This window comes from Sus scrofa, chromosome 16 (assembly GCF_054392235.1).
Source record: "Sus scrofa isolate SSC_HxYL_T2T_F1_AM1 chromosome 16, Sscrofa_HxYL_maternal_Yorkshire_Landrace_v2.0, whole genome shotgun sequence".
Lineage (NCBI taxonomy): Eukaryota > Metazoa > Chordata > Mammalia > Artiodactyla > Suidae > Sus > Sus scrofa.
This window is the reverse complement of record NC_139398.1, coordinates 60,633,873-60,657,607: the sequence shown is the minus strand read 5'-3', so window position 1 is coordinate 60,657,607 and position 23,735 is coordinate 60,633,873. Positions and strand designations below refer to the sequence as shown.

General features: G+C 44.9%; 1 protein-coding gene across 16 annotated transcripts in view; it reads left to right on the top strand.

Moving 5' to 3' along the window:
- Nucleotides 1–23,735, top strand: part of ZNF366 (zinc finger protein 366) — a 404,477-nt gene that overhangs the window by 330,801 nt on the left and 49,941 nt on the right. For 12 of the 16 annotated variants that reach the window (XR_014831499.1, XR_014831502.1, XR_014831501.1 and 9 more), the window contains 2 exons: nucleotides 3,277–3,451; nucleotides 11,694–11,793. Coding sequence is in view for 11 of the 16 variants with exons in the window: in XM_085002425.1 (XP_084858551.1) it covers nucleotides 3,277–3,451; nucleotides 11,694–11,793 (275 nt within the window). In the remaining 5 variants the exon portion in view is untranslated. Of the gene's footprint in view, nucleotides 1–3,276; nucleotides 3,452–6,736; nucleotides 9,304–11,693; nucleotides 11,794–23,735 lie in introns of those variants that run through there. The other 4 variants (XM_085002432.1, XM_021076724.2, XM_021076718.2 and 1 more) reach the window with 1 other exon arrangement.

Here is a 23,735-nt window from a genome sequence, read left to right as displayed (position 1 = left end):
CTGGGCAAGCTCTCCATTGCTTACCAGTAGGCTACCATAAACCATAAGAGATAATTCTGGTATGTAAAAATAAAATTGTATCAACAGCAACAAAATCAATCACACATCAGATAATGTAGGTGACCAGTCATGTGGTCATCCACAGTGGATCTGCTTCCCTGAGGCTGTAGGCCTTGACTTCAGGAGACAGCATCATTTACTAAAATGATTAAACATCCTCATGTCCCCATCTGCCACTAAAATGTCTCAGGAAGTACAGTATTGAATGAATTGATCCAGAAAACCATTACAGTGGAAAACACACACTCAGCTGTGATGACCCTAAAAGGTTGCTTGTCTAGGCTAAGGAAGAATCCAGAAAATGCCCAGCAGTAGCCCTCATGATGTGTGTGCACCCTTGTATGTCGGGTGGAGATGGGGCAACAGGTGGGAAGGAAGCTGCTACCTTGGGCAGGTGAATTGCAGGATCAGCTCTAACCTCAAAGTCACAGCAGTTGCAGCAGCGACAAGAAGCGGATCATTCTAACAATAGTAATAGTTGCCTTGCCTGAAGTTTAAGGTTGATTGACGTGTCTGAAAATATTTAATGAGGAGACTTTATTCTTGTGTCAAAACAAAACCAAAAGGCACACCACATGTTCTTCAGGGTTAGACTAAAATTTTGTCTCCTTTATAAAACTCTTTCAGACCAATCCAGCATCAAAGACCTCAGCAAACACAGATGATATCTAAGAATAGAATATCATTCTCCATGGGAGCCACTGAAAGAGGAAGGCACCCATTTCTTCCTTTTAATTCTCTCTGTCGTCTGGCCCTTACAACCATAAGGCCTGTCCAGGCTTGGACTAATGCGGTAGCCTAATTGATCTTCCAACCTTAGCTCCTCTCCACATATGTGTCTTGTGCCTAACTGCCCATGGCTGTCTTCAGATCTTCTGCTCTAGTGTGCCTCACCCCTTCACTGACTTAGCAAAAGCTTACCGAGGACCTATCATATATCAAGCTTGGTGTTAGGCAAAAATTGTAACAAAAAGGCAGAAAGAGCCTTGAGAAATTCTGTAGAGTCTACAGACAGACTGTTCATACTCAAAACTCCCGAGAGCAACATCACTCCAAATAATCAGGAGGTATCCCATGAACCAGATGAGCTATACCTTTTCCAAAATACCCACGAGTGGAAATACCTAAACTAGAATCTCTACATTTTTTTCCTTAGCCAGGATGGAGAACAGGATAAATTAAGCTAATCAAGAGAACTCTATGGTAACTCTCACACATGAGCAAAACTGAGCCATGGGCTAATAGATCTTTATAAATTGTCTCTGTTGAGGATAAAAAGAAAGCAAATATCCATCCTACATGTAGGGCTTTCTCCTAAATTAGATCCACTCTCTCAGCTTTTCCAAATAAATGTGGTGTGTGGGTGCTCTGAATACTAAGTGTGGGACACCAGTATGCTGAATTCATTCTTGCTAGTAAGGAAATAAAAAGGGAAAAAGTACTTAAACCCCCCACTGTGAATCATTAAAAAATACAGAACCAGCCACATCCATGTGTGGATTCTCTGTGGCAACTCTGTAATCCCAGGATGGCTTCCTCTTACACTGCCCAGCATTCTCTTCGGCTACTCTCCCCGGGTCACAGTTGCTCGGTCTACCCATTTTTTCCAAGGCCAGCCCAGCTTTCACCTCCTTAGCCACCTGAAGAAACACTGCCTTCATTAAAAAAAAGTTCAACCCAGAACCCTCAACACTGGCCCTGAAAACATCTCTCAGTAAGAAGGGGAAACTGGTGTCCGCCTCAGGGACGCCACACCCCAAGTGCTCTCTCCGCTCATCTCTCACTCCATGTCACTGTCCTGGCCACATGGGCTTCAGCGGGGGAAGGGAAAGGGGAGGAATATGTTTGTCCCTTAACGCTCTGGTGCCAGCACAGACACAGTCCTTCTTCACATTCCCCTAGAGCAGCCAAGGAAGGGCTGGAGTTTCCAAAGCCTGCTCTGCTGAGGCTCCGGGACAAGAAAGGCAAGGAAAACTCCCCAGAGTAGCTGCTTCTGTTTCACACCTCCTGCATCTGCACACATTGCCTTTAAAAAGGCAGTTCTGCTCTTCCTAAAGAAGCTGGAGAAACACTGTTGTGGTCCATCATGTATCTGCACTTTGATGGAAATAAAAAGAAAAAAAAAAGGAGTTCCCGTCGTGGCTCAGAGGTTAATGAATCCAACTGGGAACCATGAGGTTGCGGGTTCGATCCCTGTCCTTGCTCAGTGGGTTAAGGATCCGGCGTTGCCGTGAGCTGTGGTGTGGGTTGCAGATGCGGCTCAGATCTGGCATTGCTGTGGCTCCAGTGTAGGCCAGCGGCTACAGCTCCGATTGGACCTGGGAACCTCCATATGCCGTAGGTGTGGCCCTAGAAAAGACAAAAAAAAAAAAAAAAGAATAAACGAATAAAGTTTACTTTTTGTATACCTAGGATGATATTTTCAGTACTTCAGATTCTAACCCAGAGAAGAGACACTCCTTTCTTTACAGGTCTCTGCGTTCCTTTTAACTCTGGAATCCATCCCAGTAATTAATAAATTTTAAATATTAGAAAAGCATCACCCGATATAGTCTAATAGAAGAGTTTTATCCGGGGGTCCGGGGGAACGACACACACAGTATGGTGTGGTCGTGACCATGTGGCCACTGGTGTCTGAGGACCTGAGTTCATTATCTCAGTCCAGCACCTGCTAGCTGTGTGCCTTGGCTAGTCCTTTAATCTTCATTCCTCAGTTTGTCCATCTGTAAAATAGGGCTGATAACAGCACCCATCTCGTAGGATTGATGTGAGTTAAACGAGATATTCCATGGCAGATTTAGGCCAGCACCTTCCACACTGTAAATGCTCCATAAATATTAAACAAGCCACCATATCCTTATTATTAAAATGAAGCACACTTTGAGCAATTGCTTTTCAGAGCAGCTTTTCTCCCTTTCAAAAGGTTGCATTCAAAAGAAGCTTTAATAGCTTTGCAGTTCCTACCTTGAGTTTTAAAATCCCTGCACAACAGGAATAAAGTCTCCTGAATCCATCCCTACCTGCCCCACTTCTGAGCCTGGACTTAATACAGCCCCTCTCTGACTTCCATGGGAACACTTTCTTTGGAAGCAACTGAAAATGCCAAGATCCAAACAGAGCAGCAGCACGCCAGTCCTCATTCAGGCCTGGCTGTGGTTACTGGGTGGGGTCCTCGTCTGCGAGTAACCTTCGTTCTCCTCGTCACTGTCTCAACAGCTGTGTGGGAAGGAGTTCAACCGGATGCACAACTTAATGGGCCACATGCACCTGCACTCTGACAGCAAACCCTTCAAGTGCCTCTACTGCCCCAGCAAGTTCACCCTGAAGGGGAACCTGACACGCCACATGAAAGTGAAGCACGGGGTCATGGAGCGGGGCCTCCAGTCACAAGGTAATCTCCCTTCCAGGCAGCCCATGGTGGCCGGACAGTAACAAACGGGAGCTGAACCTGCTTTTGGGGAGCTTTACTTTGGGGGGTTATTCTTAGGGTCAAAAAAGAGAGTGTAATTTTCATGACCACAGCAGAGTAGCAGGAACAAGCTGGCAATGTTATTGTAACAAACATAATGCTAATCTCTGAAGGTGGTAAGTAAAAGTGAATTATAGGGAGCGGATTAGAATATCACAATGATGCCAGTCAGTACCACTGTTAGTTCTTTGTTCCTGACCCTTCAACAGGTGCTTTTGTCCCTGAATCTCTACAGCAACTCCAGGCTGGCGAAACTTCTGTTATCCCCATGTTACAGATGAGGAAACTGAGGCTTTGAAATACAAACTTGCTCAACTGAAAAGTAGCAGGCTGAGGACCTGAACACAGACCTTCCTTCCTGACTCAAAAGCCTTCTTGTACCCATTTCCTCACACTGCTGTTAAGGGGCATGTGATTTTTCTTTCCTTTCTGAAAAACAGCTCTGCAAGTTCTGCCGTGAGCAGAAATGTGTCTGTGGCAGGCTAGGTCTCTGCTGCTTGGTCACGACCAGACACATGCAAGGACAATTTTCCTGCTTGGTAGGGCTGCCTGGCCCATCGGCATAGCAGGGGCTTCCTTTGCCCCTGCTGACTCCTAACTAAACTGATGAAAGGTTCCTGCCTCCTTGAACTTCTCAGTTTCTAGGGTCTTAGAGTTTAATGTTTCTCAGTTTCAAGACCCTTAGTTTATGTTGCAAGTGTCCTGAATTCAGTGGGTCGTCCTTCCTTAAAAGGGCATTAAACACGCACTGCCTGGGGCGGCATGTTTTATGGGTCGAGGGAAATGAGCCCATCTTTGCCCTCTGGGAGGTCTGTGTGTGGGAAGAAAAGACACATGTATGTGTAACTTACAATATCAGGTTAACTGGCTGCTGTTTTCTGATTCTGGTCTGATCCAGGCACAGGGCAATGCACTTAGATATTATTGCTCGTCCCCAATATTCCACAAAGTAAACTGTGTTATTCTCATTTTATGTAAGAGGAAACCAAGGCCAGGAGGTGTTATGTAAACTGCTCAAGCTCGAACAGCAAGTCTGAAGGCAGAACTGAGATTCTAATTCAAGCATTTCTGGCTCAAGTCAGTGTGCTCACTACACTGGGTGAAAACATGGGGTGCTTTGTTCATGTTTTTGCTTCTCCCACCCCTTTACAAAAGAGACAGTTAGCTAGGCACCCATATTCTTAAATAGGATGCACGCATGCACGACTAGCATAAAACAAAATGATTGTAGCTTTCAGATTTCTCAAACTCCCACTGAGTTTATGGTGACTCCTGGGTGACAAGAAACTGTGATCATCACAAGACAAGGCCTGGAGTTTGTACAAAAGCCCTGAAAAAATTCTGGTTAAGAAAAACCAAAAAAACCTTTTTTTTCCTGGGAATGTTTTATTCCTGAATTACTCTTTGCCTCTCCAGTTGCCTGAGCCACTTCCCAAGCTAGGCCTGGATTTTTCCAGAATAGATGGTTTGCCCAGTCGCTGGGGCTAGAGACATAGAAGGCGATGAGGAGACAGTCCTCCCTCTGAAAGCCTGACTTGGTCACCACGACCTACCCCATGTGGATGCTCAAATCCTAACAGGCACCTAAGGACTGTCACTCTTCTGGAAAAATCAGGAGCATCATTATATATCAGAGAGTTGCTTTGGAAGTTTTTAACAGACTTTCAACAACTTTAATGTTTTCACCTACAAAAGGTGTTAGCATTTCTGCGCTCTGGTTTTTGAAACGGCTCAAAAATAATGACCCAGATGAAAAAGACCCTCCCTGTGCCGCTGACAAGATTAAAGTTACAGGCAGCTTCATTGCCTGACAACACCATAAAGTGGGCAGTGTTGGCATCAGCATCCTTCGTGTGTTCCCACCCCAGAAGCCTGGTTCTTCTGTGCAGCAGGGTCTGGCTGCACCCGAACCGCTCCCTTGCATTTCTGTCCTCAGTCGTGCCCACTGATGCCTTGGGACCTGACTGTTGGCTCCCCACGGGGAAGAGACCTTGAAGATAAAAAATGGTGGAGCCTCACCACATGTCTGCTGGCTACTGAAAAGTCCATCCCTACAGGGGCCTTCAAACTGAAACTAAAAGTGAGACCCTGTCATGTCACTATGCCCGACAGCAGGAACACTTGTGGTTGGGCACAGGGGCTCTTGAGCGCCTCAAAGGCCCTTCCTGTGCCCTACATACTCCGTCTATGCTTAGGGGGCCCAGTTATGGGGTAGCCTCTTTGGCCCCAAATGGGATATCTGGGGTTTTTTCAAAATAAAAATAACTTTTTAAAAATTATCATTGTAGGAGTTCCCATTGCGGCTCAGTGGTTAACTAACCCGACTAGTATCCATGAGAACACAGGTTCGATCCCTAGCCTTGCTCAGTGGGTTAAGGATCCGGTGTTTGCCGTGAGCTGTGGAGTAGGTCACAGACCCCCATTTGATTTCGTCAAATCGGAGCTGTGGCGAAGGTCAGCAGCTACAGCTCTGATTTGACCCCTAGCCTGGGAACCTCCACATACCATGGGCGTGGCACTCAATAGACAAAAGACAAAAAAAAAAAAATTATTACGATAAAATAGGTGCTCTCTGTTAAAAATGAAAAGACGTATATTCAAAGTGAATAGAAAAATGTAAAAATCACATCACAGATTTTGGCAGACATCCTTCCAATTTTTAATAGATAAAATTGAGTCTACACTATAAATATATAGGATAAATAAGATATATAATTTTAAAATTATATAGAGAATCCCTCTCATGATCAAGAGCAGGTCTCTACATCTTCTGCACATGGAAGTACCTTCTACACACGTAGTACCTTCATTGTATGGAGGTGCTGTTATTTATTTAACCAATCCTGTTGTTAAATTGATGAATTGTTTTCAGTTTCCCTGTTGAAAAAAATGTGGCGATGAGCATCCTTATACATACATTGTGTGCATCTGCCAGACTATTTTCACAGCTTAACTTCTCAGCAGTGTAATTGCCAAGTCAAAGGTGTACTTATTTTTAAAGCTCTTGGCGCATGTTGCCTAATTCCCCTGAAAGGAGTCATACCGAGGCAGACCCTGTGACAAGGCCCACCTCTCTGCAGGCTTCCTGGAGATTATCTATTTTTAAAACGTAAAATCAAGCCCCACTACCCGCCCCCGGTTCCAGGCAGCGCGCCCTCTCGGCGTCCTGACCCTTTCCCGGGCCTGACGGTGCCTTTGCTCTGGCAGGTTTTGGAAGGGGGAGACTTTCCCTGGCGCAGACGGCGGGGGGCCTGAGGAGCCTGGAGCAGGAGGAGCCCTTCGATCTGTCCCAGAAGCGCGGGGCCAAGGGCCCGGCCTCCCAGTCGGACGGGGAGAGCGCCAGGGGCAGCTCCTGCCACGAGGAGGAAGACGACGACCACTGCTACGAGGCGGAGCGGGACAGCCCGGGCCTCGGTCCCTGCAGCCCGCCGCTCTGCGCGCCCCAGGACCTGTCCGCCAAGCCCGCGCCGGGCCCCAGGGAGGAGGCGCAGGCGGAGGAGGACGCGCCGCAGGGGGACCGCCAGCTGCAGAGCCGGGACAGCCCTGGGCCGGAGCGCGGCCAGGACAGAGAGTTGGCCGGCAGAGACGAGTGTCCTGGCTTCCGGGCCCTGCAGAGCGCGCGGCGGGGCCCCTCCTTTTCTGATTACCTGTACTTCAAGCACAGAGACGAGAGTTTGAAAGAATTACTGGAGAGGAAAATGGAAAAACAAGCAGTGCTTTTAGGGATCTAAGTGGACGGTTTCAAAATTACACTTGGAAAATAAGAACTAGGTGGTGCAAATACAGCTTTCCGCATGAGCTCGTTTTTGCTGGAGATGGGAGAAGGGCAGGAATCTTTACAAATGGCTCAGGCTAAAGGAGCAGGGACGTCCTCAGTCGTGTAAATGCTTCTCAGGTCATTAATTGGGCCCTTGATTTTTAGCACACGTGCAGGGTCTCCTTCAGTGTTATTTCACAGATCTCTAGTGTAGTAAACTGTGCTGTTCTTCCGGACATCATAAACTGATGCTGAGGTGCTTTTAGAAATTCCATTTTCTATTGACTAATAGGCAATACATGGTAAATTCCTTTCTAGTTGCAAAAATATGGTGCTTGACACATCACCTTATTAATGACTCTTCAGTTGAATGTGTGAAAGCTATAATATTTTTCCAGATAGATGAAAATATTAGTAGTTGTGCATAGTATAAAAACTGCTTTATTAAATAATCAAAACATAACAGAAATGACACAGGAGGGTGAGTTATGGAAGAGAAGGTTCTCATGTAGTTGCTGCAGATATACAATTTCAGGAGAATGTGAATCATTGTGATGAAGGAAAAATCAGCAATACTTAGATTCCTGCCTGAGTCTGCCTTGTTCCGCTTCTGCTGCCTTCATCAGACACGGCATTTGGAGCACATTTTCAGGTGGCCTGACAGTGCTCAGTGACTGCAAGTTCACCCTTGTGTCCTGAGCAGAGCTGCCTCCTGGAGACCTTGCTCCAAGGCTTCGTGCCCCGTAAAGCAGCTTCAGGAAGAGTTGTAACCCCAGGAACAGTGGGTTTCTCCTCAGTGCTGGAGCTGGGAGTTCTCCCTGAAATCTAAGCTCTAACCTGTTTGGAGTAGAGCTCTCCAGCTCTACTCCAGCTCTTAGGATCCTGCTACATATTCATTCTTCCAGCAGCCAGGTGTTGAAGACCTGCAGATTTCCAGTTTGTTCTCCGTGCACTGAGCTGGAATAGGAACTAGGAAATCTGGAATAGCAAGCTCTAAGTGTTTCCACCCAAAACGAATCATGTGGAAATGTTTGAGGAACAAGTTAATGTCGGGATGGAGAGAGCATGGTCTAGAATGGTGGTTTCCACACTATGCGTTGAGAAGCCAGAGGTCCCTCTTAGGCCGTCTGGAGCTGCAAGGGGAGGAGCAATTCCTAGCCGTCGTTACCACCTCACTCAAAGCGGCTCAGATTCCATCTGTTTTACATGTTAGCCTTCCAAGTAAAATTCCCCTTGGAGGAAGAAAAAAGGGTCTAGAAAAAGTAATAAAAATTGTCATGGAATGTATTCTAAAGCCTGTTTTTAGTTCTTGACTCTGGGATTGAGAAAATCAGTTATAAGTGGATGGTTCACATGCACTGACCTTTTGAGAGCCAAGCTAAAACCTTGGTTTTGCAAGTGATCAGCATCCTAGTTTGCCTGGGACAACCTGGGTTTATACCTGTTGTCCCTAGGTGGTTACTAAGAGTGTCACCTTAACGCTTAAAAGTGTTCCAGTCTGGGTGGTAAATTATATGGACACCCTGTGTATAAGTGCAGTGCTCAAGGAAGGCATGGCCAGCCTTGCCCAAGGAGCAAATTTTCCAGCGTGCAAGCCTGAGAGAGCAGCCTTGAGGCCATCCTCAACAAGTAAGAGATGACGCCAACCAGGATCATCAGCACCCCAAGGGCCAGGATAGCTTGACCTTCAGCACATTGCAACACTCTGAACACAGGTCACTACCAAATGCTTTCCAGGCTTTTGACCACTCTCTTTGAACCAACCAACCCAGCCAAGCGGCATATTTCTCTTTTAACCTTTTTATTCAGGTAGCGCCCTCTTGTTGCCTTTCAACTCATTCTCTCTTTTTAAGAATTTGACTGCCCACCGGCTGTGAGACTGAGGCTGACCTTCCACAGCTCTGCAAGGGTAACTGGTATATTTGTATATGAGTAGTTGCATGAAACAGCCCAATGTGCATACTGTATTTATTAAGCCCTGAAGGCATTTAATAAAATATTAACATCGTGTTTTGAATTATGATCTTTGTCTGCTTTGCTGGAACAAAATGTAACAGAGCTAACATTTAAAATCCTTCACATATTTGGACAATATGACACCAAATGTTGATTTTGTACAGAATCCTGCCTTGCTATTTAAAACTAAAATTCCAAATATGTAGCAACCCAAGTTGTGAATATTGCTTTCTGCTTCAATGAGAAAGTAGTTTACCTAAAAAATGGCATGTAACCTATATTTTGTTAATTTAAGCAAATAAAGACATGTTGAAAAAACCGAGTTAATTATTTGCACATACCTGAAATTTTGTGAGGAAGCTGCCTCAGTGTCTCACTTCTGTCCTCAGAACCCTTACCAGAGCCAAGGGTGGTGCCCTCAGCCCTGTGAGACACAAGTGTTGGCTCTTCCCTCCCTCAGCCTTCAGAAAGGATTCGTGAACCTCAGCCCATTGGCAGCCAGGTGACAGCTTCCTCATCTTCTTCTCTTTGGGTCAGAAAAATTGGAAGTTCTGGAGGGTGCCGTGGGGAAGTTAGAGGCAAGATTGCCTTATCTATTTATTTATTTTTGGCCACACCCACAGCAGGTGGAATTTCCTGGGCCAGGGATCAGACCTGTGCCATAGCAGCAGCCTGAGCCACTGCAGTGACAACACCAGATCCTTAACCCACTCAACCACCAGGGAACTCCAGGATTGCCTTATTCTGCGTCAAGTTCGTCATATAATAAAGTTCAACCAAAAGCAGTATACTCTCAGGGGCAAGAGTGCATATTATGGTGCCGGGTTCCTGGGTTCAAAGCCAAGCTCTCCTACTTCTGATCTTTGGGAGCTGAAATCAGTTTGCGAACCTCTCTCCGTGCCTCAGTCTCCTCACTTGTAAAATGGGACTAGGAACAGTGCCTTCCTCAGCAGATTGTTTTGTGGGTTCAATGAGCTGATGTATGAAGGTGCTCATGGGCCTGGCTCACATTGTGTGCTGTGTAAGAATTAGCCCTTATGTGAGTTCCCACTGTGGCTCAGTGGTAACAAACCTGACTAATATCCATGAGGATGCGGGTTCAATCCCTGGCCCCGCTCAGTGGGTAAAGGATCTGGCGTGGCTGTGGCCTAGGCCCACAGCTGCAGTTCCGATTCAACCCCTAGCCTGGGAACTTCCATATGCCTCAGGTGTGGCCCTAAAAAGACCAAAAAAAAAAAAAAAAATTAGCCCTTATCATTACCATCAATGAAGTGGCCAGAACACTGAACACAGCTCCCCCTCCTTAACCAAGCCCTCATAAAGTGTATCATCATGGAAAGGTGTCCATTTCTGAGAGTGGCCCTTTTAAGGTTTATATGCTGCTCTGTGCTGAGCACTGTGCCAGATGATTTACACACACGATCTCACTTAAGCCTCACATAGCCCCGAGAGGCAAACGTGGCTATCTCCGGTTTACCGTCGAGGAAATGGAGGTTCAGGAAAGTGAAGTAACTTGCTCTGGATTATTCAGTTAGCAAGTGCCTCCTTTGCCCTCCAAGCATATAGCCTGTTCTCTGGAAGCTGCTTCTCTGGCAGCAGATATTGAGACAAATTTGGGTGCAAGATGTTTATTAGGGCTTCACACCAGTGAAGAGAAGGAGGGCAGGGGGAGGAAGATTGAGCAAAGAGAGAAGCCAGACGGTGATGCAGGCCTGACCAAGCCTCACCCAATGTGAGGACTGCCCATCAGAGCTGTGCCACATTGGGCAGAGGTGTCCAGGCCTTTGTGCCCCTACCTTGCTTAGTCATCAGCTGTGAGCTGCCCACGAAGGGCGTGACCTCAGAAAGGGGTGGCTCAGCAGCAGGGGCAAACCCTGAGGGAGCTGGTGGCTGGAGGCAGCTACTGACTGCAGTCCCCATAGCTCTGGGCAAGGCCCTCTTTGAAGAGAGACTGGGTGACTCTGTGTCTGCCACAGCCCACCACTTGCATCACCACAATCCACTTCTTCACATACGCGCATGGAACATCTCCTCCAGGATTCCAGTGGGCCTCTCTCCCTGAGGGAAAACTGAGAAGAGGAAGTTAGCAGGATAAACTTCAGCCTCAGTGCTGCAGTTAGTCTAGGAGAGACACTGATGTTTGCCTTCTTCCTCCATTACTGTCTAGATCCCTCTCACCATTAGATGCCACTTCTGCTGGGTTTGGTAGCTTCCCAGGTAGTGTGACCAGAATCTCATCTCCAAAGGGGCTGAGCCTTGGTCATCATGTTGCTACAGACTGAATGTTTTCATCCCCCCCAAATGTATGTGCTAACCTAACTCCTAAGTGTGATGGCATTCGGTGGCAGGACCCTCGGGAGGTAGTTGGGTTTAGATAAGGTCATGATGATGGAGCCCTTTGATGGGATTAGTGCTAAGATCAGAGTCTTCTCTCTCTCTCTGCAATGAAAGGACATGGTGAGAAGGTGGCCATTTGCAAACCAGGAGGAGAGTCCTCACCAGACACAGAAGCTACCGGCACAAGATCTTGGACTTACCAACCTTCAGAACTGTGAGATATCAATGTTTGTTATTTAAGTCAGTCTGTCTGTGGTATTGTGTTACAGAAGCTCAAATGGGCTAAGACAGGTGTCCTTCTCAGGATGAGGTTGCTGTTCCTGTTCATTTACAGTCCCAGGGGGAGGGGGAAATAAATACCAAAAGAACCCAAGTGGGTCACACTGGGTTCCACACGTATTCTTCCCCGACCCCTTGTGTGACAACAGCTCTTCTCTCTCCTGGTGATCAGGCCATTTACCTCTGCCAAAATGGTGATTTCTTTCCTTGTCTGCTGGTCCCTGGAGACAAGGGATAAAAAGTGCCCAGGTGACCGACATGGCTTATAATTCAAAGGTATTCTTGCTATGCTCCAGGTGAAAGTGTACCCTCTTTGAGGAGGAGAACTTCTAAGCCTGCAGAGCCTAGAGTCACAGGGATGAGAAGTGCCAAGTCCTCTAGCATGTCAGTAGGAGTGAAGCAGGTAGGACCATTCCTGCTTCCACCCTCGGTCCCTGGACCTATGCATTCTTCCTGTTGAGGACATAGGACCATATAGAAGTCTTTGATTCAATGCATATAGTGGAAGATGACCTCCCATCCTCATGGAGTGTTTCCTCCAAGAACTCTAGGGAGCTGGCTGCTTCTGGGTAGTGTGTATGTGATATGACCAGTAGATCCTATGGTTGTGGGCCCATCTTCTCACCTCCCTTACTGTAATGTGAATGCTCTGGTTTGAAGTGATATTATATAGGATTCTATCCAGTAGAGCAAACACTCCATAACCCACCCCTTGCAGAGTAGTGCTGGCTGAGGTCCTACCAGCAGAAAGGGCAAACATACATCTAAAGTATGCATCCATTCCTGTGACAAGGAACTACTGGCTCTTCCAAGACAAAAGGGACTCAATATAGTCAACTTCTCACCAAGTGACTAATTGGTGTCCTTGAGCAATGGTGCCATATTGCAAGCTCAGCATCAGTCTCTCTTGCTGGTATGTTGGCTATTCAGCAACAGATCAGCCTTGACAAATACAGTTCATGCTGTTGGGCTCACATGTAGCCTCCATCTCTGCCGCTCTGGCCACTTCATTCTCATGCTCTTTGTTACAGCATTGGAGCGGCTGTTGACAGAGGGCTGAAGTCGGCTGGCAGCTGTCTGCCCGACCATTTAATGTCCATCCATGGTGGGTGCTATCTGATGAGTGTTAACATGTGATACAAAGATTTTCATACTTTGTGTTCACTCTTATACATTTATCTGCACGCCTCTACTCTATAGGCAACTATAATGAATATCGACTTTAATTAAGAGTGGTCGGTGAGTGCCATTTAATTTGAGAACTGTAGGGGAGAAGGAGCCAACCATGGGGGAAACAAGAGGAAGAGTGTTTCAGGCAAAGCAGACAATGTGTGCAAAATTCTGTGGTTTAAGGGGACACGGCCAAGAGAGAAGGACAGTGCGGAGAACACAGCAGGAGAGGGAGGGTGACGCAAGGTGAGGTGGACGTGGAAAGCCACTGAGCATGGGGGTGAAATAATGAGATTTACATTTTCTAAAGCTCTTTCTGACCCTCCTGTGGTGGGTGGATTGGAAGGAAGCCAAGGATGATGCTCGGAGAGTAGTAAGAGGCGGTTTTAATAGCCTGTGAAAGATAATACTGGCCTGGATTAAAAAGGTGGCAAAGAGGAAGTTAGAAATGCACGATTCCAAATCTATTTTGGAGGTCCAGTCGACATGTTCTACTGAAGGCAAATTTTAATAGCAAGATAAATGCATATTTTCCTAAGTACAAAATAAAATGCCACTTGATCGAAGTCCATCTCCCCACATAATGACAGGAAGGATGAATTAGATTTTTATAGCTATCATAAAACCCATGCTCTTTACTTGATTGGCAAGAGAGCATATTTACCAAGTAATATATATAAACGTAAGTCCGTCTGGTTTCTCTCAGTTTTGTTCTGGGTTATAACTGGTGAAGAAGGAAATAGACAAGACTCAAGGAAACAGTGAAGCTTCTCAGATACAGATCCTGGAAGAAATGGCAGCAGGGAAGACAAATGGGCACAGAGTTAGAAATCAGTAAACTGATGAAAGAGGCCAAAACTCCAACTGTAAGCTGAGGCTCAAAGAGGCCTTTTCATCTGCACCGGCCCTGGGGACATCGCTGATCCAGCCAGTAAAATAATACACGTTCGTGGTAAAGGACTTGAACGGTCAGAGAGCAGTTCATCTTCTCTACCGTATTTACTAAGCAAATGCAGTTCAAATCCATTTTCGTTTTAAACTATTCTCAAAGGGTGACCAGCAGCTATCTGCAAAGTTTTATCCAGTGCACACGTTATTCTGCAACACTGCAGAATAAACAAGATGTCTATTTTAAGCCCCACAATGAATTGGTCCCTGGCACCACAGACAGCCGCTTAAGAAGAAATAAAAAATGAAAACGTGTGGCAGGAGTCTGTCCCTGACCTTAAGGACCACACAGCTCCCAAGGCCTGTGGAGACTGGCGGGAACACGGCTCAGGATTTTTCAAATCTCCTTACTCCAAATCTCCAAAGCCTTAAAGCTAAAAACTTTCCTCCCTGTGAAAACCCAGGTTCAAACACAGCCTGGTTCCCTGAAGCACCATGGCTTTTTTTTTTTTTTTTTTTTCTTCACAGTAGAGCTGAGCCAAGAGTAACTTCCAGTCCATTATGAACTTGCTCTGCAAGTGGAGGAAGACGAGCTCATTTGAGAGCTGGGGAGTGACCCTTATAGGGTCTCTGGGGACCCAGTATCAGTGGCGCTCACTGTTTCCTCTTCCCTGGATGCAACAATATATTAAGAGAGAGAGAAAAAAAAGGAGGTTGGCTCTTTTCATGATTTTCCTTTTTAATTTTTGTTGAAAATGGAACTGTGTTCTCTTGATCCTTCAAACAAATGGAGGGGAAGTGGAAGCCCAAGAGTTTCTCTTAGGTTCCCCGGAGAGGGTGTATGTGTTTGTACTATGATGTGGGAAAAGTCCTTGTGTATCTGCTGCATTGTCATGTCGTACCAGAGTGATTTGCAATAGGAAGTGTGGGATGAATACTGTTTCTATGTAAGAGAAAGTGATGGAGCCATAGTCTTTGAATCAAAGATCTCAATGTGCCCTTCATCTCCAAGACAGGCTTCCCCTGACCTCCACCCCCATCTGTATTAGATGATGAAAGAAACACGAGAATACTCTCTGAACTTGACCTAAACAATAAGTGCAGCCAGAAATCCTTGCTTTTCAGAAGGCAGTGGGGCAGGGAGGGGGCGAGGGGGAGGGTGATTGAAAGGACACGCTGGAGATCACAGAGGCAACGTGAAAGGGGATCATAAAAGTTTCTGGCATTGCACCTGAAGAATTATTTTAAACCGATACTTGAAATATGCATTGTGAGTCTCTTCACTCGCAGATCTTAATCAACAAATGGCCTTTGGAAGGAAAGCAGCGTGATACATTAAGAGCCATCTAAAGGGGTCACGAGGATACTTCTTTCATTTTAGCGATTCATCATATTGAGCAGGCTGGCAAATGATTGTGTTTCTTCTTCTAGAAAGTAGGAATAATGGAACTGGTCTCCAAGCAGTGTCAGATGAGAGAATAGGTGAGGTAGAGTCTATTAATCATGCTGGCCTTACAGACACAATAGCTGTGTCATTTGCCATCGTTGAAGGGCAGCTTCCCTTCCAACCTGGAGCGAGTCTAGCAAAGAAATCAGCTCCACTTAGAGCGGCAGGTTATCCAAGTCAGAAAAGTACTTGATATCCTCAGCTGCGGTTTTGCAAGACTGTATATATAGAATTGGGTCAGCTACATCCTCTCACTCTTTAAACACCAACTGAAAATAAAAGAAGTATGAAATCCCAAGCAGTAGCCATCTTTACAGGAAGAAAAAGCAAAAAAATCAAAGCAAGGTTATCCAGAGCCTTAAAAACAGTTAATGACAATGTCAGCCTCCCAGGGGACATTTGATTAACAAATCATCAAATATGATGATGCATCTCTAGGAAGCAAGCACTGCAGACAGGGTCTAATCCCTCAGAAGTCACTCTGAGCACCTATCTGAAGAACATAGGTGACTTTGTGAATTTCAAAGGGTTTGTCTTTCCAAAAGCTCTGTGAGCCTCCAGGACACTAATCCTCTTAACTTCCTGCAGGGACACTTCACTTTTGATCTCAGGTTTATCTAATCAAATGCTTCTCCATAATCAGACTGTTTGCTTTCTGAGCCAAGGGCTGGGCCACCATCACACCACCTCCAGCAGGTTTTTAGAAGGACTCGAGATTGGATATGGCCACTATCTCTGCTTCTCCTTGGAAGACTTTAAGAAAGGTATAAAATAGATCCATGAACTTACCAGGAAAACCCTTCAAAGGGGGACCTGTACAAAATACTGCTAGTCAAAATCATGCATCTTTCCATTATGGTTAAAATTCTTTGGGGAAGAAGGGAGCCCCCAGAATAGAGGTGTGAGGATTCCAGTGAAACCTCACCCCCAGAGAGACATTAAACTGGTAAACATTTGTAAAGACAACTATTCAAAAAAAAAAAAAACTCTGAAGACTGACCAAAGAACTTACAACTTAAGAAATAGCTATTCAGCAAAAGCTACAGAAACTCAGTAGGATCAGTGGCAGACATGGCTGCACCCATGCCCCTACCCACATCCATGAGGTGGAAGGTTATTGCAGCCAAGTGGCAGTGACCATCTCCCCCAGTTCCTTGAGTAGGAAGACTATTCTAGGCCAGCAGAGCAGCCAGTGAATATCAGCAGTTCCCATTTCTGCCCACCCTGCGCTACAAAACACCTCTTCTGAGGGAGGTGGCCGCGGCTGCTGGTGAAGTCTGTGGAGAACTGTGAATGTAATTGCTCTATCCACAGATTTTACAGTGTATTCTTTTTTACTGTGGTAAAGACATGCAGCATAAAACAACCACTGTAACTGTTAATTGTGCAATTTAGTGGTATTAAGTGCATTCATAATATTGTACAACTTCACCTCTATCATTTCCAAAAAATTTATCATCCCAAGCAGAAACTGTATACTCACTATACAATAATTATCCCCTCTTCTTCGCCTCTGGTAATCGATATTCTCCTTTCTGGCTTTATGTGTTTGACTACCCTAGATAACGTCACATAAGTGTAGTCGCACAATTCCTATCCTTTGTGTCTATCTTACTTTACTTAACATAATGTTTTCAAAGTTCATTCAGGTCATAGCATGTATCAAAATTCCATTCCCCTTTAAGGCTGAATCGTATGACACACATTTTGTCTCTCCATTCATCTGTCTGATAATGAGCAGTTGGGTTGTTTCTGCCTTTGGGCTGTCGTGAGCAATGCTTCTACGAACATTAGTGTAGAAATATCTGCGGGTCCCTACTTTCGGTTCTCTTGGGTGTACACCTACAAGTGGAATTGCTGGGTCGTGTGGTAGCTCTCTGTATAACTTTTCGATGAGCTTCCAAACTGTTTTCCACAGTGGCTACACAATTTTACCTTCCTGTCAGCAACACATAAAGCTTGCGATTTCTCCATATCCTCTCCAACACTTGTAATTTTCCATGTTTTTGGATAAGAGCCATCCTAATGGATGTGAAATGGTATCTCATTGTGATCATAATTTTTAAATTAAAACATTTAAGTTCCTTATCTGTTCAGCTGTTAATGCTGGGATCCATATTTCATCTTATAATGTATTTGTTTTTTCTCATGAATATAAAACTGAAAAATAAAAGATGAACTGGAGCTTTTTCCTCATAGATAGAAAGTGGATGCCCCAGTGATTTATGTGGGGTTTATTCTTCTTGTCTTGCTGTTTTTTGGTACTTCCTATCCTTCAGGGAACAAAGACTCCGCTTAAGTGTTGAAGAGAAATCTTTATTTCAGTGTTTTATTGTTTTACTCGTCCATTTTCTCTTTTCTTCCTTGATCCTGTTTTCCCTTGACCCTGAATTACCAGATGAGCTAACAGCTAGGGCAAGCAGGCTGTAGCTTGGGCTGGCGCTTGTAGAACTTGTATCAGGAAGACTGGGGTTAATCTTTCCTGGAGCTTGTCTGTTAAACAGTGGGCGGAGCTGCCCCTTCCATTGGGTGGGGCTGGAGGATAGCGACAGGCATGCACCTGAAAGCAGTACAGCCTGCATCCAACCAGCATCCTCCATGCTGGGAACAGTCTATCCCCTTGTCCAAGCCTATAGATTTTAAACTAGAAAAGCTTTTTTGTTTAGGGCCACACCCACAGCATATTCCCAGGCTAGGGGTCCAATTGGAGCTGTGGCCAATGGCCTACAGCACAGCACAGCAACACTAGAGCTGAGTCGAGTCTGTGACCTACACCACAGCTCACTGCAATGCCAGATCGTTTAACCCACTGAGCGAGGCCAGGGATTGAACCTGCATCCTTGTGGATACTAGTCAGGTTTTTTACCCCTGCGTCACTCCGGGAACTCCCTAAGCTATAAAAACTGTTTTAAAAAATTAATGAAAAATCTATATAAGCCTGTGGTTAATTTAGAGAGAAAGAACATATGTGGCTAGTTTAGTACTAATATGAATCGTTTCAGTGATCAAAGTCTATACTCAGCTTCTAAAACTAGGGAGCAGTATTCATTCATCAAAAACTTGATTGTTACTCTTAAAATTAAAAATGTTTGTAGTATTGCCAAGCATTATTTTTCCACTGGAAATTTGTTTGAAAAGGGCATCAGCAACTTCATTTATTCACGTAAGGAATGTTTATTGAGCACCTGCTATGTGACAGGCCTGTGCTGAGAGGTCTGGAGATACCAGAATGAGCATCACACAGTCACTGGCCCAAATGACCTTGGGAGGCCATTGGCATGAGCTCACTCATAAACAACAAAACGTCAGGTGTATAAAAATTCTCAGATCACAAGCAGAATGATTAAATTCCTGTTGAGGCGATGACTCTAGAATTCTACTCATATGTGTTAACTATGTATAATATTAACAACTATTACTTAAATGCCTTTGGTAGTATTGGTAGGGGTTGCCATTATAGCCACCTCTCCCTTGCCGCACATTTTAAATCTCTTCCCTGGCATTAGAAATTCCTCCTCTGGGGTTTTACATGGTAACAGTGAAGAAAGACTTGAGTGCTAGGTATTCCAAGAAGCAGGCAGCGCGCTTCCTGCCCTCCGGCGATCTGTTTCTAGTTATCTAAGCAATGAAGTGTAACATTTTTCTTGGCCTCTCATAAAGTGTCTGGCTTAAGAAGGAATTTTAAGCCAAGGCTTTATATTGAACTGAAAGATTTTCAAAGCTCTCACACCTTGGGGTTTGACGTTAGGGAGCTCAGACATGTCCACGAGCTGGCACTGTTATTTGCCTGAAGACACGGGATGATTTCTCGGAGGCCCCTCCCCCTCCCCCCCACCAGCCATCTTATGGAGACTCAACAGCAGAGTCCGTGTTTCTCAGTAGCAGCCCCGGGATCATCCCACCCAACCACCTTCACCCTTGCATCCCTGGAAGAACCACGTTTCCCCTTAAATTGTTCCAGGTCACTGTGGGCTTGGGATGCAGCAGGGCTGAATGGTTCTAAAGGAACAGCGTGTCAAGGCAGACTCCACGTGAATCCCGGCTCTGCCATCTCTCAGCTGTGTGACCTTGAGCCGACTACTTAACCTTTCTGAGCTGGTTTCCTCTCTGCTAAATAGAGATGATACCTATCAGTGGTAACAAGCACAGTCTCTGGGCTCAGACAGATCTGGGCTCTGGTCCTGGCTCCATCTCACATCAGCGATGTAACCTGGAGGAAGTGATCATTTCTCTTAAGCTTCGGTTTGCTCATCTGCAAAATTAGGAATCATATAGCATCTGCCTCATAGAATTGTGAGATTTAAAGGGGGTAATGCTTATAAATGCCTAAAGAAAAATAAGCACTCAGTACAGGTTAGCTCCTATTCCACTCACTGCAGTGACCACATGGGAATGCGCCTGGAGGAGGGCCTGACACACAGGTGACCTACAAACCATGTTGGTTTTTCTCCCATCCTCCTGAACTGACCTGAACATAATGGAGCATCACTGATACTGCTTTGCAGATGCTGGCATAAGGTTAGGGAGAGTTCTCCCACACCTGCACCCCTTTCCTTGCTGCTCATTTTTCTCCATTCTCCTGGTTTCCCCTTATAACAGATCACTCTTGCAAGTGACAGAGAGAGACACCTCTTTCTGTCACGGAACTCAGTCAGCTACAGGGAGACAGATTCTTGGCCTGGGCTGACTAGCATTTGTATTCTGTTCATGTGAGCTGCATCAGAGGGCATCCAGAGGGGAAGTACCTCCCCAACTGTGACAGACAATCAAGCAGAATGACAGAGCCAGGTGCACTTACTGATATTCCCAACACCAACCCCAAATTACAGCACATTACTGCCAACTTCTGAGAAAGTCAGAGTTATGTTGCTTCCGGTACATTTAACGAGGATGACTTTTAACTTTTAAAGGAAGAACAATTCAGCAAGCAAGCAGACAGCACAGGCTTTTAAGGTTCTTATTTCACAAGACGAACACCTGAATTTTACCCCAGGCCTATGTGTGGCAGAGATAGCCATGTTTTTCAAACTACAGGTCTCAACTCATGAATGAGTTATGAAGTCAAGTGGGTTGAGACCAGCATTTTTACAAAATGGAATAGACTGAAGTAGAAAACAGCCAAGAGTATTATATACAATAAAACTTTTGGTGGAGTTCCCATCGTGGCTCAGTGGTTAACGAATCCAACTAGGAACCATGAGGTTGCAGGTTTGATCCCTGGCCTTGCTCAGTGGGTTAAGGATCCGGCATTGCCATGAGCTGTGGTGTAGGTTGCAGACACGGCTCAGATCCCACCTTGCTGTTACTCTGGCATAGGCCGGTGGCTACAGGTCCGATTGGACCCCTAGCCTGGGAATCTCCATATGCCGCAGGAGTGGCTCAAGAAATGGCAAAAAGACAAAAAAAGCAGATGAACAAAAAAAAAAAACTTTTGGTGATACTTTTTTTTAAAGATATATATATAAATGGAGGAATTACAGTGTAAATTTTGTTGTTGTTGTTGTTGTTGGTCATAGAATAGTTTGAAAGCCACTGAAATCTGAATCGCATTCCCTCGCAATCATCAGTATATGTGAAATGATTGGGTCAGGCAGTATCTTTGTGTGTCCTGTCCTCCAGCACCATCACTGTCCCCCACAGACACCTTTTCCACAGTTTTTTCTGCATCTTTCTCATACCCTAATCATCAGTGGAGTAAACTAATTTGATTGTGAAAGAAAGTGGTGCCAGGAGATGGTTTGAGAACTTTAGCCTCTCCATAGCCATCGGCCCTCATTTCCATCAACTAACCCCAGATAAATACACAATCTCACTAAAGCTGGCTTCAGTCAAGCTTCCGAGCCATTTCTCTGGACAACGATTGCATCCTGAGACTGTCCTAGCTGTTCAGGAGTAGCTGCTGGTTTGGATACACTGTGTCACAAACCAGGCCATTGAAGTTTCAGCTTCTGCTAATAAGGGGAGCAGCTGACTGGCTGGCATTCCAGGAGAAAGGCAAAGGCTCTTGAATTTTACTTTGCTGTCAGGTTAAGAGAATGAAGGGTGTATCTTTGAAAACAGTGGTTCTTATTCAGTCTGCCCAGTACCTTTAACCCAAGCTGTCTAGAAAGCCAGCTGATGGAAGGGGAGAATAATTCCTGCTAAGTGGACTTCTGGAGCTACCCTGGTTCTGGTCATTTCGGAACCTGGTTCCAGATCTTCTCATTAGTCTGTGAGCTTCCTGAGAACCCTCCAAACAAATTCCATTGTTGTTTAACTTAGCCGTAGTCTGTTTCTGTTGCGCCTAACCTCATAACCAAATTGAGTATGACATCCATACACTCTTTATTGAGTATTAACTTTCTATCATCCTTGTGGCAGCCCAGAGGAAAACAGAGGGCATGAATGAGTCATCTAACTGATGTTTCAAAACCTCAAAGAAGAGATAGCTATGTTAGTAGAGCTAGAGCCTATAAAGGGGGGAGGGATGAGGCTTAAGACTCTACAAAAAAATCAAGATGAAAAAGTAATTTTAAAAAATGATCTTGGTGTGAAGGAAAAGAGAGTGGAATATAAGGGAGCAAATGGGCCGCTTCGATGAAATCAGATTATAAAAGAACACACACCCAAACACGTGATCAGAGAAGAGTGTATTACTGAGGGGAAGAAGAAAGTTTGGTGTAAATGAATAAAAACTCAAAGCTTACGGAAAAAACTAGAGGCATCTAAATGGTCTTTTGTGGATATGACCAGAACAAAAATGGCCAGGATTTTTCTCTGAGGCTGATGTTCTAAGGCTAATGGGTGACAGGAGGGAAATAGAACTTTTTCACAACTCTTATTTTGTTTCCATCTTCTCAATGAATGTGAAAAATCTTCAAACCTGACAGTGTGGAATAAACATGGTTAAGAGGTCATTGATGTCCAAGACAGGAGCTGATGCAGTAAGAGAACAGGATGTTTTCCGTAAAAGACTGCATGCCATCTCCAGACCTGAGTGAATTCTGTCCCCAGGGACTGAGAGAACTAACCAGAGCAAATGTAGAATTATTGCCAGTAATTTGGGGAAAATAAAAAAGAATGGAAAAGGGGTCTGAAAATTGGAAATGGAGTGGCAATGTGGCCTGAAAGGAGGTAGGATAGGATAATATTGGGGTTTGGAATCTACAAATAGTCAACTTAATAAGAAGCCTGGGTCCTTGACTTCTAGAGGCTGCAGAATGATTGTCACAACTTAGGTGAAGCCCCTCATTGCTATCCATCAGAATAAGATGGAAAATTGGACCAAGAGTATGTATGTGCATTTCTAACTGGGTGAAAACTGCTATCCAACAGATGTTGAATGATGAGGCAGCAGCAGCCTCTGGAGGGTAGGATCTTGGGTGCTGCTACAGTATCCTGTTCTTGTTCATCCTATACAATATTTTTTTTTTGACCACTTACACCAAAACACAGAAGCCACTTTTTGATGACATAGAGCTAGAAGAAATACTAAATATACTGGATATAAGAATAAGTATAAAAATGATCTCTATGACTCATTCATGTATAGAAATTTATTTACAGATAATTCAGAAAGATGTTTATTAAAGTTCTGGAAATATATACCCCAAGGTATTCATAATGATTAACTCTGGGTGGGTGGCATAATAAAAATTTTAATGTTCTTCTTTTTGATTATCTATATTTTATGGCTTTTTGGTGATGAACAAGTATTTCTTTTATAATAAGAAAAATTAATAGACTTGTTTCAAAAAGAGCAAATTCCATTGTCTTGAACAGTATTAAAACAAACCAGACAAAAGTTAACACAAATAACCGTAAAGCCTTGTGTTGTGGTAAAAAGAAATGACATAAGCATAAAATGGGGGAAAGATGAGCCTGAGAATGGCTTATTTGGAAAATACTTGGAAGGCTTAGACTCAAAGTTTACATGTGCCAAAGAGTAGGTGAACACAGTCACAGGCAGTAGTAACAGAATATAGAAGGCCAGGGAGTTCCTGTTGTGGCTCAATGGTAGTGAACCCGACTAGTATCCATGAGGATGCAGGTTTGATCCCTGGCCTCACTGATTAAGGATCCAGCGTTGCCGTTGCCGTGAGCGGTAGTGTAGGCGGGTGGCTACAGCTCCAATTTGAGCACTAGTCTGGGAACCTCCATATGCTGCAGGTGCAGCCCTGGGGGGGGAGGGGAGACAAAAGAGAAAAAAGTCTGGTAGAAGGGAAGTGATGGTTTTAATCAATTCTGCCTGGATCCTGTAGGAGCACCATTCTGAGCTTCACATACTAAAGATGAGCAGTGACAGCTTAGAGAAAGGCCTGAGCAGGGTCATCTAAACAGTGACAGGTCCGAGCACCCTGTCACTTGAGAACGTGGGGCCTAGGTTAATTGTT